This window comes from Eleutherodactylus coqui, chromosome 2 (genome assembly GCF_035609145.1).
Source record: "Eleutherodactylus coqui strain aEleCoq1 chromosome 2, aEleCoq1.hap1, whole genome shotgun sequence".
Lineage (NCBI taxonomy): Eukaryota > Metazoa > Chordata > Amphibia > Anura > Eleutherodactylidae > Eleutherodactylus > Eleutherodactylus coqui.
In genome coordinates, this window is record NC_089838.1 from 118,390,830 (window position 1) to 118,407,568 (window position 16,739).

Genomic DNA, 16,739 nt, shown 5'->3' on the forward strand with positions numbered 1-16,739 from the left:
ATTACATAGTATGTTAGGTTCAGTGAAGACAATTGGTTACAATAATGTAATATCTTAATAGTTCAAACTTTTGCGAACACGACAATGCCAAATGTTTATTTTTGGGGGGGGGGGGGGGGGAGCGGGGGGAGGGTTTTTGAATGTTAATATTTTAGTAGATTAAAAATATTAAAATGCATTGAACTTATTTTTTACACTTTTATCTTTCTTTAGTCCCCATCGGGGACTTGAACTTTTGGAATAGTTAGATTGTTTATACAATATTCTGCAATACTTTATATATTGCAGTATATTATATTCTTAAAGTAAGCCTTACTTTATTCCATGGTAGCCCTGGGAGCCTTTGCTGGGCCCCAGAATGCCCCAGGGCTGTCTCATCCCCCTCCCGTTTACCAGGTTAGGTGCCACAGCCATCAGCTGTTCAACGTAGCTGCCAGGTATACAGTGGGTTCAGCTCTCTGGCCTATTCCATACGCCCCTGAGTGCCAGAAGGTGTACGTGTACATCATTTTGTGTGGAGGGTTTAAAGCAAATTCTTATATATACTGTAGATTCATTTGTATTCCAGTGTTTAACTTTTTAATTTCTATGTCTTGTTATATTTTGCGTATTTTTTTCTTTTAGGTTTTAAATAAAGTTATAACCGTGTATGCTGCCTTGTGCTGTGAGATTAAGAAGCTAAAGTATGAGGTAAGTTATTCTCCTGCTATCATGTATTCTTGTTTGCATTGGTCACATGATTTGTGTTCTGCCGAAAAACTTTTTGCTGTTTTACATTCAGGCTGCGGTAACTTGATCTTCCTCAGACAGGGGTGTAACGGAAAGTTCAAACTTATTATTAAAGATGAAGCAGCGAAAAAAGTAATTTATTGACCCTCGCTGTACAGACTGCGTGTAGTAAAGTGGCAAGTCTATAACCGTAGATCATAAGAATGTATCGGGAAGTGCAATTGTGTATTGCTGGTTCTCGCATCATCCGTAGACTATAGGGTCAGCTGCTAAGCGCATAACTATGGTAGCTCCAAGTCGCACGCAATACTTATATATTTACGGTAACTTAATAGATTTGCCTGAAATGTATATTAAGACTTCTGGAACTTTCTACTGGGGCCTCAGCAACTAGAACATGGTGATACACACATTTGAAGCGCACACCAAAGTTACAAATATTGCTAAATTGAGTTTTCATTGATCTCTTGTATGAAATAAAATGAGTACAGAAGGAATCAGTTATATCGCTCCAGCAGTTGGGCGCACCAGGTTAAGCTATCCCACCAGTAACTGGAGGGTGCCTCACACTTCAAGCACCACTGGTCTATAGTCTGACATTGTCATACTGGTTCAGATGGCTAACCAACCAATACTACATCAGGTCGGACGGCTTCCATTGAATACAATGGAAGCCGTCTGTGTGTACACCGGAAGAAAATTGGTCATGCTGCGATTTTAAGCCGCGAGCCAAAACCGTAATTGGTTTTCGCTCGTGTACATGAAAAATCACTTTCACCATAGCATGCTATGAGCGGTATTTGCTACGGAATCCAGAGGCGGACGCCCACACTGGATTCCGCAATCCAAATCCACCCGTGTGCATTCAGCCTTATTATGATAATTCTCTGTATTTTTGTGTTACAGCTTATGGTTCTTTGTGTAATTCTTCTTTTTTTGATTTCCTTGTGTAATAGGCAGAAACTAAATTCTACAATGGACTTTTATTCTACGGGGAGGGAGGTAAGCCATCCTTATGGAAGTTTTTTTTTTTTTAACTGGGTTTAATGTTAGGACAGGAGTTGTATACTCTTAAACATCAGTGAGATGCCTCTAGATATAAGGTATGCCAGCCATTATGTTCATCAGGGCAAGGGGGTCGACAAGCTTGGTACCCCCTACCTCCCAAGAATGAGGAAGCTATACCACAATACAGTATCTGCGAAGAATCAGAAGGGTCTGCTGCCCATCATTTCATAAAGCTAAGCATTTAGCATCAATGTTCATGGTCCAATTGTGCCTTTTTTTCCCTAAGGTTAAGAGATCACTACAGATTGTACATTTAGCAGTGCCTTGGAGAGAGACGCTTAGAAACTTAGATTTTAGGTTTTCCACTCTTTATGGCTGGCTTAAACCAGTTTCGGACTAAGCGACATAAATATATAGTGGTTGGTCCTGGGGTTTAATCCTGCCCATAGTAAAAATATGGTACGATATTAAAGCTCCTGCATTCTAGCAGGCACAGGGTGGGTGCTCGGCTGACCGTTGAGCACCCAGACAATAGATGACAAGTGTTTTTTTTTTTAATCGATTCTGCCTCCTCTTTTGCAATCTGCAAAATGAGCGCTATGTAGAGAATAGAGGAAGCGCTGGTGCGGTTTCCTCTATTGGTCCAGGTGAACACCAGGTGCCCCCTGGCAAGGCAGAGCTGCTGGATATTAATCACCGCCAGGGCTGTTCTGGGTCTGCTATTGTCACTACAGGGAGATGCTTTCTCCTGTAACGGAGTCTCCCATTGATGCTTCAGTTATGGTAGAAAACTAAAAAATTTAAGGAAGGCAAAAAATTCTGTGCAAAAAGTTTTTGGGTAATTGACCCATATGCCACGAAAAAAAGATGCAAAAATAATTTCTAAAAATTACTGAAGATTGTCTGGCCTTTTAAGACCAAAACACTCTGGTCCTTAAGGGGTTAAAAACACTTTTATAACATAACAAACTTCTTTTTGTAATCAAAATCCTTATTTTGAAAAGGTTATGTTCTAACATAGTTCCCTTGATTTACTTATGACGAGGCAGAAGAGAAAAGTACAATTTCCTGAGAATTTTAAATTGCTGTGTCTTGTGATTCCTTTACAGCCCCGGAATCCAGTATTGTGGAGGGAGATTCCCAGATACAAATGGGAAGGTTTGTCTCATTCCTGCAGGTAAAGTTTCCTCCAAAGAGAGAGGCTGATATTCTTCTTATCACTGGTTAGATAGTGGCTCTGTTCTTCTGCATGTAATGCCTTGTCTACACCCTTAGTATGTTTTTCATGTGAGCGTTTGGCTCTGGCCTACATAAGAATAATCTTGGCCACTGACTGCTGGTTTCCCAATTGTGGCATTTACTTGGGTGGATTTTTTGGGGGGAAAAGAAATGCAACATCCATTCACATTTTTATGTCTATAGAGAAGTATTGAAAACTTGTTTTGGAGTCAGTGCTGGTAGTGTTAAAACACAGCATTCTGCAGGTATGACATTTTTCTCTATCGTCTTCTTTGTAGAACCTCTAGTATGCCAAGGAAAACGCACAACTAAGATAATACTAAAATACCACCAAAAATCACAACATGAAAAAAAATGATGTTAAACACATGGGAGTTTATTTACTAATACAATTCTAAAGGCTACAATCAATGCAAACTTAGACTAGACAGTATTAACCCGATTATCGTGGGCATAGGCTCCCTTACCAGCAATCTCTCGGAGTATGTCGATCGACAACTGCAAAGATTTGTGGTCCAGCTACTGGCATATTTAAAGGACACCTCTCACCTATTACAACTACTAATAAATTTTACATGGAAGACCACCTATACCCTGATAACTTTAGATGTCTGCTCCCTGTATTCCAGTATCCCACATTCTTTAGGTGTCCAAGCCATCGCATCATTTCTAAAAAATGACACTTTATTACTACCCAAACAAAAACAATTCATATTAGACAGTTTAGAATTCATTCTTCAGAACAACTATTTCAAATACAATAACCACTTTTTTCTGCAAATAAAAGGGACCGCCATGGGCACGAAATGTGCGCCCTGTTACGCAAATCTTTTCATGGGGGCCTTTGAGCAGCAGATCAAAGACCCTCGAATGGTTCTTTACAAACGCTTCATAGATGATATCTTTATCGTCTGGAATGGCATCATCGAAGAAGCTAAACAATTTTTACACACATTAAATACGAATAGTTGTGGCTTAGAATTCACTGGGACTTTTAGCCCGACGGAAATCACCTTTTTGGACCTTGATATATATATCAAAGAAGGAAATCTACATACGAAGACCCATTTTAAACAAGTGGATGCAAATAGTTTCCTGGACTTTAGGAGTTGCCACGCAAAACAGTGGAAGACGAACATACCATTTAGCCAATTTAAGAGGATACGTAGAAATTGTTCAAGTATGGAGACATTTGATGAACAATCCAAAATTTTATACAAAAGATTTGAGGAGAAAAAATACCCCAGAACTCTCCTAGACCATTCCCTTAATAGGGCTAAATTGGAAGAACGATCCCTCTTGACCAAAGAGGGGACACCTATACATTCGACTAATCCTCCCGATCTTTGTTTTATAACAAGGTATAACTCCAAGGAAAAAGACCTTAGAGATATTCTTAAAAAACATTGGAAGATTTTAAAAAGTGACCCTTTCATTATGGATACCTTAGCCACTAACCCCAACCTAATTTTTAAACGGAATAAAACACTGGGCAACATTTTAGCTCCATCACGTCCTAAAAACAAGCATAAAAATAGAAATGTAAATACTAATCCTACACTCTTTTCCACCTTAAAAGGGGCCTACAAATGTGGAACTTCAGGATGTAAATGCTGCATGAACATCTGCCACAGGAGAAAACATGTGGAGATGGGGCAACCGAACAACCCCTTTGAAATAAAACAATACCTTAACTGTGCCTCTGAGCACCTGATTTATTTGATTGAGTACCCATGCCCGAACAAATACATTGGCCGGACAATCAGCTCACTACGCACACGCATCAACCACCATCGACACAATATCAACAAAAATTTTCACAAACATAGTTTATCGAAGCATTTCTTTTTACATCACAATTCTGATTCTTCTCTATTAAAAGTCACCCCTATTGAGCAAATCCCCAAGAGTGAATTCTCCAGACTAAAAGCCAAGGAGATGTTCTATATATATCATTTCAATACGTTACATCCCCATGGCCTAAATGAGGTTCTTTAAAAAATCTAGGAGTAAAAAAAACCTGAGAACAAATCTAATAACAACCAATCACCTCATTATCTATATAAGTTTGGTATAATACTTCAGTTATATTTAACCATTATGTTCATGCTACCATTATGATGTATATTATTTGTATGCTCCATTATTATCAGTATTTTATGCAGTAATATTTTTAGCCATACTTATTTGAATGGATTTATGGTCCAATGTGTCGTAGCTTTTATTATCATATATGTTTTATATTTAATTTTTAAACTATATCTATATATAATCTTATACATTTTTATTACTTACATCTATAAGTATTTGCTGTTTTATTAGTCCTTAATGTTATATAGCCCTATTATATCTATATATATATTTTATTACAAGCATTTTTGTCATTTATCAAAATTTTTGCAGCACAGCCCACCTCCCACCTCCCCCTCTCGAGTTCCTTGAACATGCTTTTTATAACAATACACCTCTTATCTATTAGTATTTTCTGTTCAATATATGCATTATTTAATTCAATTTATTCTTAATCTATTACTATGTGTTACTCACCAAATCCACTTTTAGATCCTCTATATGCATATTGCGCTGTCAAAGCCAACCAGCTGACGGCGCTAAACATCCCTTCGGCTTCTACGTAACCACGCATTGAAGCCCTGACGTTACCACGTCCAGACACAGGAGGCATAATACACTTATGTATGCATAGGACCTACGGAGCACATGACAAGTCATGTGCCCCTGCCATGTCATCCTCTGGCCCAATACCCGCCCCTTCAGTATGCGAGCGGTCATGTGACACCTAACTTTCCTCTGTAATGTCTCCCCCGCTCCTCATAAAGCCCATTCCACATAGCGGTTTCCCTGTTGTTCACCAGGGGATTTTTTCTACTATTAGTTATCCCTCTTTTTGTCATTATTTCCTTTCACCCTCCTCTCCCCCTCCCCCCCCGAGCCATGTGACCACACACGACCCGTTAGGGGTGGTAACCATCTGATGCTGCTTTTACTCATTCAGGTAGTGTGCACTATAAATGTAACCATGTTTTACCATTATGTATGCTTGATAAAGGCTGATGTTTCAACCTTTTATAATGTCATAACTTGGACAAGACTTATTTCTACGAGCTGACCTGGATTTTCAGGGGTGTCATTTGCACTGACACCCCTGCTAAGTAAGTTCCTTCTGCCTTCTCACTCTACTCATCCGGTTACTGGAGCACGGGGGGGGGGGGGGGGGGGGGGGTTTCTAACATATTGTCTACTGCCAATTTTGGATTCAGGGTTTTCTAGGGGTTTTTCTCTTTCTGCCACTATATTCCGCCATCTGCTGGCTAGAGCCAGTACTGCGGTATGGGACATACTGGAGAGACCCCTGACAACAGAGCGGCCAGTAATCTGCAATAAGAAAACCCTGCCGGACGTCTTCTGACATCGGAGCTGTACAGCTTTCAATCAGAATGTCTGAAGACATCAGACAGTGGATTGGAAAGGGTTAAATTGCGCCAAATTTATCATAGTGGGCCTGCTGAATGATAAATCTGTTGAATTGTAAGACTGCCTAGTCTACGTTTAGACTACCTATTGGCTCAGGTTACGCCAAAAATCATGCCAAAATGTTGGTGCAATTTAGCACAATTTTGGCCATTCTTTCTTCGAACAAGTAAAAGAAAAAACAGTTCAAAGTGTCTAAAAACACATAGTAAATATGGCACAAAGCATTTAAGATAGATTTTAGTATAATTTGCACCCAAAAATTCATATTTTGAATAGTAAACCGCATTGTATTTTTAAACGTGTTTTACAATGCAGACGGTGTGTGACGAGTCCCTTTTGACATCACTAAGGGTTAAACTGCTGATCTTATAACTGTGGTTTCCTGGTTGATCAGATGGCATATGCCGCCACTCCGCCCCTATAAGCGGCAACTAGGATTTATGGGGTTTGCAGTGGTCTCTGCAGTTGGATCTTCACAATCATTCAGAATGACATGTCCTAAAAATGTTTGCAGTGATTTTAAAGGGGTTTATAGTAGAGCCGTTAACCACAAAAAAAACATTGTTAGGTCTTGGACGGAACATTTATTCGTTGTGAGTGAAATGTTAATTTCTCGTGGATTGCGTCCCCTTCAGACAGGCATAGCTTAGTTTGAGGTTATTGAATATGATCTGCCATGAAATACAACTCAGTAAGAATGGTACTCTAATTAGTTTCCTATTTTTAGCTTCTTGTGGGGGCAGATACTTACTTATGAGTCACTGAAAATTATGAAAGAGAATGCTCAGGACATTGTGTGTCATGTAGTGCCTTAAACTTGAAGTGTCCTTACAATGTGCTGTCCTGGTCTGGAGAATCCAATTATATGTACTGACCTGCTTGACTATTATGTCAGTAGGCTCTGTGGCCATAGCTTCCCATATACTGTAACAATGGGTAATAAAATACAAGGCAGTGTCCGTCCATCACATCATAGATGGTAAGTATTTAGTGTATTAAATATGTATCATATGCGGTTGTTCCATTTACTTCAGTATATTTCATATACAGTAACATTTCATTAAAGGCAGATCTGGGTCTCCTCATAACCTAATGTTTATAGGCTGTGATGTCCAATAAATAGGCTGCTGCAGCCAATAAGAGCTCAGCATAGATCACAGAGTTCGTGGCTGCAGCAGCCTACTTACTGGACGGCAGAGGTTGGCTGCAGTCTGAAAACCTTACGTCATCAAGGAGCCATTGGACTCATACAAGCATTAAAAAAGAATTACATGGAAAACTGCATTTTGATGTGGTTCCAGCCCACTGTCCATGGGTATGTTCATATGTAATAAACTGGGTACGGATTTCACCCCCTCAGTTGGAAAGGTGGAATCTGCAGCGGATCTGCACCAAAATCCACAACATTTGCTGCAGATCTTACTTTTGCAGTTCACTCTTCTCCTTCTTGATAGTAGTAGATTTCATGTTGCCTCATTTGGAATCATCATGGAGGTTCTCTAGCTTTTTCTCTGACCATCCCGTTACCCAGAATATTTGAGTGTTTGGCACCTATCAGGTCCTGCTGTACAAGATCCCATATATCGTCATTGTGATGAATGTGTTGTCTGCACTTCTCCTTCATGCACACGGCTCATGTTTTCTTCCAGGAGCTGTCCTGTTTTGTTACAAGGTGCTACGAGGTGGTGATGAATGTCGTACATCAGTTGGCAGCCTTGTATACTAGCAATAGGTAAAATTCTCATCTGTTTCTACCTGCAGAACTCTCCCTTTTCACAGTTTATGCCGCAGATCTAACATCTGCATTGATCTTTTGATGTATTGTACTTTGCTGAGGGTTTTACTTTTTAAAATATATACAGACTAATGACTTCTAATTTACTTCTATTACAGGAACGAATCCAAGATCATCGAGACTTCTGGAGTTCATTTCCTGGTGAGATGCTTGTCTGTATGATGGAGGTTTAATAATGTATTTCTGGTTTTTCATATGTTAATGACTATAGCTATAATTTTAAAGCCCTTCACCACATTGTCTGCATTCCCTTCCTCCAGACCATGTATGAGCACTTGGGGGAGCTGCTGACTGTTCTGTTAACTTTGGATGAAATCATTGAGAACCATGCCACGCTGAAGGATCACTGGACGATGTATAAAAGGTAGGGCAAGTCGGGAGATGTCCCAGAGCAAATCTCTTCTCTAAGGCCTTGTGCACACTGCATCAGGGCCTTGCATTTTTTACAAGGGAAAAGGCTCCACATTTATACAATAAAAGTATCTATAGGGCTTCATTTATCTGATGGAAGCCAACCCCCGTCTCCTTTTGGCTTCTATGGTGATAGTATGTATCCATATACCTGTTTTTCGACTGTAGATGAAAAATAGGGGTTTGGTACTGTGTTAGCCAGTAGGGCAAAATGTGATTGTTCCCAGCAAGAGAAACCAAGTAATCTTGTAGATATGATACCTTTTAATGGCTAACAAAAATACATGATGTTATAGTGCGCTTTCGAGCCTACGCAGGGTTCTTCTTCAGGCTTAAAGAACCTTGCGTAGGTTTGAAATCTCACTATAACATCATGTATGTTTGTTAGCCATTGAAAGCTATCATATCTACAAGATTACTTGGTTTCTCTTACTGAGAACAATCACATTCTACTGTAGACTACACTTTGCTATACAGAGGGCCACAACAAAAGTATACTGTGCCGCAAATATGTTTTAAACAGTGGCATACATCTGAGGTATATGTTAGAAACTCGTCCCAATCTGTATTTCTGACAAATGGCTCAGAAGCAATGTACGTCGAGCCTAAGCTGTTTATCTTCTGACTAAGTAGACGCATACTGATCAGCCATAAATTTGAAACCACCTGCTTAATACTGTGTAGGTCTACTTCAAGTCATTAAAAGATCTCTGATCTATCAAGGCATTGACTCAATAGGCCTTCTGAAGGTATCCTGTGGTATCTGGCACTAAATGGTCAGTAGCAGATCCGCACATATTTTATATCCTATAAGTTACGAGGTGGGGACTCCATGAATGGGGAGTTGTTTTTCCACCACGTTCTATTGGTCCTGGATCAGATTGATTTCTTGGGCGTTTGGAGTCCAGATCGCCACTTTGAACTCTTGAGTTCCTCAGACCATTTTTAAACCACTTTTGCAGTGTGGCAGGATGCATTATCCTTCTGAAAGAGGGTACTACCCTTGGGTAATATATTGTCATGAAGGGAAGTACCGGCTTTACCACAAAGTTTACGTAGATGGTATGAGTCAAAGTAACTTTCATATAAATGCCAGGACCCAAGGTTTCCCAGCAGAACTTTACCCAGAGCATCATGCTGCCTCAACTGGCTTGCTTCTCCCCATAATCCATTCTGGTGCCATCTATTTCGCAGGTAAACGATACAGGCACCCGGGTGTCCACATGATTTAAAATAAATGATTCCTCAGACAAGGTCAACTTCTTCTGTTGCTCCATGGTCCAGTTCAGAAGTTGATGTGCTCATTGTAGGCACTTTTGGTGGGGCACAGGGGTGAGTGTTAGCACTCTGACCATTCTGCAGCCACGCAGCCCCATATGTGGCAAGCTGCACTGTGTATTCTGACCCCCTTCTATCATAGCCAGCATTACGGTTTCCAGCAATTTGTGCTACAGTGTTTCCTCTATGGGATCAGACCTGGAGGGCTAGTCTTTCCTTCCCAAGCTCATCAGTGACCCTCGGGTTCCCATGGCCCTCTTATCGGTTGTCCTTCTTTAGACCACTTTTGGTAGGTACGAACTATTGCATGCCAAGAACATCCCACAATGTCTGCCATTTTGGAGTTGCTCTTACCCCAGTTGTCTACCAATCACAATTTGGCCCTTGTCAAAGTTGCTCAAATCCTTATTCTTGCCAGTTTTTCCCCCCTGCTTTCAACATGTTAACATTAACAATGGACTGTTTGCTTGTTACCCAATATATACCAGTCCTTGACAGGTGCCATTTTTATAAGATAATTGTTATTCACTTCACCGTTCAGTGGTTTTAATGTTATCGCTCATTGGTGTATAGTAGACATTCTGCATAAAGTGCAGTATCTTGCTATACTTGTGCATGCCTAGCTATCTGATTTTTGGCGTATGTCAAGGTTGGACAAATCCCAAGAGCCATGTAGTAAATAATTCTAGAAATTTAGAGCCAGTGCCTAACTTGATGTCTATCAACACTCTTTTCTTGCGTACTTGGGGGACACAAGCCATGTGTATATAGTTCCTGCCATAAGGTGGATGATTCAGAAATTAAAATGGTTGTAAAATAGTATCAACCAATGCACTAGCTTTTCCGTAAAGAAGCGCCACTCTTCTCTATGGGCTGTCTCAAATATTACAGCTCAGCCTTATTGATGTGAACTCTAGTATTTCTTGAAATGGTTGGCTCATCCGACACAGTAAAGGCTTGTAGAGCGCTCTGACTGGCTTGTTCTTGTAATGTTTCTACACTGTATATGTCTTAGTGGTCTGTTGTTACTTTTCTTATAGTTTCTTGCTCTATGAATATTACAAAGCAGAATATCAACTGCTTTTAGGTCTCTTAAAAGTTTAGCAGCAGCTCAGCAACTTTTTTCTTTACATTTCTGTACATAAAATGTTAGTTTTGATTCTCTTGGTTCAACTCTTTTTACCAAAATGCATCACTTTTTCCCGAAGGTTATTAAAGTCGGTACATCACAACCCGGGGAAATTTGGCATTCAAGAAGATAAACTGAAACCTTTTGAAAAGCTGCTTTTAAAACTAGAAAGCCAGTTACTTGATGGCATGCTCTTCCAGGTACTGTAAATAAGAAAGCATGGAGTCTTATGATGCGTACATTCTTATGTTACTGTGGTGAAGTATGCTTTTAGATTTCTTCCCGTAGATCAGTTGGATGTTTTGTGAATTGTTAGTTTCCTTGCCGTATAGTAACAATATTTCCATCTCCTGCTTTACAGGGATGTGTGGAACAGCAGTTTGACTCTACCAATGGCGGTGTATCTGTCTCGAAGAATGGGACTTTTGCAGAAGAGTTTGCACATAATATTCGCACAATATTTTCTAACGTAGAAGTTAAACTTGGTATGTTTGTGTTGTACCTTGTAATATACACTGCTGGAAAAAGAATGGAACATGTCATAGTACAACCCCAAGTCACTTAAACTTCAGAGATATCAATCTGTCCAGTTAAGGCCCTTTTACACACAAAGATGATTACTCAAAAGATGGCTTTTGAGTGATCATTTTGCATAAACGACTACTTGGTACTAATGCCTATTAGTACTCTTGAGTAGCGTGTGAGCCGCTGGGAGCTGTATTGAGGGAACAGACCATCCACTGTTCTCTGAATAAATCCCCTTTGTTCTGCCGGTGAGGTTGACAGCTGAGATAATGTAATCAGCTCTCCCCGGTCAGAACACAGCGTGCGGTCCATCTTATCAGCTCTTCTGCCGAACGATGGATTTCATGCTGAACTGAAAATCATCATTCGGCAGAAAAGTGAAATATGGGCACATTTACATCCAATGATTATCGCTCAAAAGCCAATCAGTAGTGATTGTGAATTAGTTTCACCTGCTTTAGGAGTCACAGTGGCCTATCAGTTCTTATAAACCTTGACAATTTTTTCACCGACAAGAACTTTACTAATACTAAAATTTTAAACCTTTATTTATATATATTTCTAAAAAAAGAGCCGTATGCATATACGCACAAATAATTCCTTAAAAAGGATTTCTTACTACTTATATGTCCGTGTTATGCTGGGACAAAGTAATAATGGCTATTATCCTTGTTCATATATATAGCCAAATTCTTTAATACCCACATAACAGGGAGTGTAACCATAGATCTGATCTAACACACCCTGGTACGTTAGTAAAACCTTTCACTGTCAATTTTACCCTCTTATCACATTGAACCAGTGAAGAAAAATTGTTTGGTATAATGTAGGTGATTTTCATTCATGTGTTACAGTTTATTAGAGAGCCTATTTGATGCGTGTTTCTTTAGAAAAAAACTTTTCGGCTTTTCCACAAATATGGAGCTTTATTCAATTACTTCAATCTCAAAATCCATCTAAATCCATTAATCCATCAACGCGTTTCTATGATGCTCAAATTTATGCATCATTTCATCAGGATGGAAAAATTTCTTTTATAGCGTTTAGGCTTATTAATGCCCTTGCGTTATCTCTTAATTGTGAATAATATGCTCCAATTCACACACGTTGTAATCTACTTAGTTCAAATAGGTTCCATTACCAGAACTCACTAGCCCGTATTGGTAGAAACAGAGCAAAGTTCAGTGTATCAGCCTAGATTAATTCGCAGGTGTATGATAGAAACCATCTGCAAGCTTCTAAGACTGAACACTTTCTCCTCCTCTTTAAATCTGCTTTGCTGGAATAGATTCCGGTACTGGAACTTAATAGCCTGTACTGGTAGAGACAGAGCAAAGTTCAGTATATCAGCCTAAATTAACTCGCAGGTATATGATAGAAAACCATCTGCAAGTTTCAAAGACTGAGCACTTTCTCCTCCACAACGATACTCAGTCAGCTGTGCTTATACTGTCTATGCTGATAATGATAGACAGCTCGTAAGTGTCTGCTTGTTGCAGTTACAATGCATACAAGCACCTCAGGCTGAGCGTCAGTCTGTCCTCATAATCAAAAGCCCATATTTATGGGGCATGTAAAGTAATAGCCCACATTTATGGGGCAAAGATTGCTTAGCAAGTATCGCCTAGCAAGCCCACATTTATGGGGCAGAGGAGTCAAGAAGCCCACATTTACGGGGCATAGAAGAGAGCTACAGCCACGCTATGGATTTTGAGATTGAAGTAATTGAATAAAGCTCCATATTTGTGGAAAAGCCGAAAAGTTTTTTTCTAAAGAAACACGCATCAAATAGGCTTTCTAATAAACTGTAACACATGAATGAAAATCACCTACATTATACCAAACAATTTTTCTTCACTGGTTCAATGTGATAAGAGGGTAAAATTAACAGTGAAAGGTTTTACTAACGTACCAGGGTGTGTTAGATCAGATCTATGGTTACACTCCCTGTTATGTGGGTATTAAAGAATTTGGCTATATATATGAACAAGGATAATAGCCATTATTACATTGTCCCAGCATAACACGGACATATAAGTAGTAAGAAATCCTTTTTAAGGAATTATTTGTGCGTATATGCATACGGCTCTTTTTTTTTTAGAAATATATATAAATAAAGGTTTAAAATTTTAGTATTACCGTGTTTCCCCGATAGTAAGACACCCCCGATTGTAAGACGTATCGGGGGTTTCAGGGGGGTCGGCCAATGTAAGCCGTACCCCGAAAGTAAGACATATGTCTTACTTTCGGGGAAACACGGGGGTATTGCCGCCTCCCTCTCATCTAGCTGCGCGCCACCTCCTGCCCACTTCCGCGCCGCCCCCCCTCCATACGTCACCGCGTCTGCCGCCTTTGGCCTCATGTCCACGGGGAAATTAATTAAATCAGAATTAACTTACCTCTCACACGCTCCGGATACTTCCTTCGCTGCGGCGTCATCTTCTCTCGTCGCGGCCGGATCTTCTTTCTTCGGCTCGGCGGATGTGCATGATGACGTCGGTGACGTGCCCCGCGCATGCGCCGGGCCGAAGCAAAATGATCCGGCCGCAACTGAGAGAAGATGGCGCCGCGGCGAAGAGAAGAACCGGAGCGTGTGAGTATTTTTTCATGCTCCATTTTTGATCCAAATGAGCGCCGCCTCCTGCCCACTTCCGTGCCGCCCCCCTCTCCATACGTCACCGCGCCAATATAAGACATACCCCGAAAGTAAGACATAGTGGGGCTTTTGGGGATAAAAAGAAAGTAAGACACTGTCTTACTTTTGGGGAAACACGGTAGTAAAGTTCTTGTCGGTGAAAAAAAGTTTCACCTGCTTTGGTGCAAATGAAAGTGACAACTGGTGGTCTGGAGAGGTAACCGCAAGACAGTCCAATAAAGGGAATGGTTTTGTAGGTGGTGGTCACGGACGATTCCTCTCTCCTTATCCTTCCTGACTGATTCTTCTAGTTTTGCTAGTGTCCTTGTGACTATTAGTAGCATGAGGCAATACCTGCAGCCCAATCAGGTTGTACAGGTAGTCCTGCTCCTGCAGTATTACACACTTATACATACTGTCGCAAGAAGGTTTGCTGTGTCTCTCAGCACAGGCTGAATAACATGGAGCAGATACCAGGACACGGCCCTTACATATGGAGAGCTGGACAGACCTAAAGAAGGGCATCAATCCAGCATCTGGTCCATTATCTGCTCCTTTGTGTGAGACGTAACAGGAGGAGCACTGCCAGAACCCTACAAACTAACTTCCGGGGGGCTACTTATCTGTATGTTTTTGACCAAACTGTCAGAAATCGAATTCATGAGGGTCTAATGTTCTGTAGAGGCACTTGACCTACATGGCGCAGCACCATGCAGAGAACACCAGAGTTGGCAGATCCATAATTGGTGCCCCGTTCTTCTCACCGATAAAAGCAGGCCTCATACTGAAAACATACAGTATGACACATGAAGGGGTCAGGAAATAATGGAGATCGTAAAGATCCAGTGTGAGATTTTTAAGTGTTTCCTTCGTTTTTTTTTCAGCAATGTAGTTTGCTGGCTTCTTGTGTGAACACTGACTGATGTCTGTTCTTGAATCTCTAGGAGAAGCCTCTGAAATTGATCAGCGGGACAGATACGTGGGACTGTGCGGACTGTTTGTCCTTTACTTCCATATCTTTCGAACAGTGGACAAGAAATTTTATAAATCTCTTCTAGATGTGTGTAAGAAGGTACAAACCATATCATTCTTTCATATTATTTAGGTTGGTGCCTCTTGACCACAAACTGTGCTGAGCTGGTAGCACCATCAGCTGCGGCGTAATTCTCTGCGTTGGACCACTATTATTTTGCGTCTTGGATGGTGTTGGGAAGTGGACATACATAGTAGACCTTTGGTTACACAAAACTAAAAAAACCTGGAATTGCTTAGTTTTGTACTATAAAAATTTCAATTCAGAAAGTAACGCAGTGATTATGCTGCTGCTGGAGTTCAAATTTCTTGAATGTTCTTACCAACACTTTGTATTTTAATGCAGTCTAGTTAGATTACCGCATATATCTATGGTCAGTGTGGGATAGGCTACTGCAGGAACTTAGATAAAGTAAATTAAGGCCAGGCTCGCACGAATGGGTCGGATTCGGCATGCAGATATCCGCAGTGGAAAACTCTCATACGTGTGGAATCCGCGGTATGATAGAGCATGCTCCGATTTTTCTTCTGCTTGTGGAATCCGCAATTCCAACCTGGAAGTGTTCCACAGAAGCGGCAAAAATCAATTCATTTCAATGCCCGTGTATTACCGCGTATTATATGCGCAGATGGCGATCGCAGAATATGCAATTCAAATCTGTTAGTGAGAGACTGGCCTTATTCAGAGGCTGATCAAAAAATTGCCTAAGATTTATTAAACGCAGCTCTATTACTGAATTTTAAAGGGGTGTTCCACAAAAATAAATAGTTTATAGTTAAATCCAGCCTATACTTTTTAATCTGTTGAACTAAAGTATGAAACAGAAAACCTAAGCAAATACAGGTGCCAGAACAAACAGCCAGAAGGCATTCCAGCTACTGAAGGTCAAGGTTGCGACAAGGGCACCAAATTACAACAGCAAGCGAGCAGTTTATAGAGGAGCAAAAGTCTTCTGTAGTACATAATACCAGTTACAACTGGGACTGAACATTACAGTAGGAGAGCAAAGGCTCACTATACAAGGCCACGATCTTTCCCAGAAACTCAGGGCCTAGACAAATCTGTTTAAAGGGAGCCCTGGAAAAAAAATCCAGTACATGCGATCTAGCACCTTTTCAATATTAACCGCAAGCTAGTAAAACAAGGCACCAAGTCCAGGATCTAACTGGAGCATCGGGTATTTCCAGGGAGATGAAAACTGGCACATGCTCACACCATGAGGGGTTATCAGTGGTATCTGAGGGATGCCATAGTAGTGCATAGTGGCTCAATAGCAAAATGTCAATACAGCTATAACCGTGCTGGACAGGCAAAAAGTAAAGGTCCATTTACACACACAGATGATAGCTCAAAATTCGTCAAAAACTGACCAATTTGAGCGATCATTTTGCATTAGGTACTAATGGGCTAATCGGCACATTAGTAGCTAACTAGCTTCATTTGCATGTATTTAGAGAACAGCGGG

At 40.5% G+C, this 16,739-nt stretch overlaps 1 protein-coding gene across 1 annotated transcript in view; it reads left to right on the forward strand.

The window, feature by feature from the left end:
- WASHC4 (WASH complex subunit 4) overlaps nt 1-16,739 on the forward strand; it is a 66,223-nt gene that overhangs the window by 21,157 nt on the left and 28,327 nt on the right. The window contains exons 4-12 of the mRNA XM_066591450.1: nt 625-690; nt 1,686-1,731; nt 2,847-2,914; nt 8,118-8,200; nt 8,362-8,404; nt 8,524-8,627; nt 11,161-11,281; nt 11,443-11,566; nt 15,186-15,313. Of these exons, the coding sequence (XP_066447547.1) occupies nt 625-690; nt 1,686-1,731; nt 2,847-2,914; nt 8,118-8,200; nt 8,362-8,404; nt 8,524-8,627; nt 11,161-11,281; nt 11,443-11,566; nt 15,186-15,313 (783 nt within the window). The remainder of the gene's footprint in view (nt 1-624; nt 691-1,685; nt 1,732-2,846; nt 2,915-8,117; nt 8,201-8,361; nt 8,405-8,523; nt 8,628-11,160; nt 11,282-11,442; nt 11,567-15,185; nt 15,314-16,739) is intronic.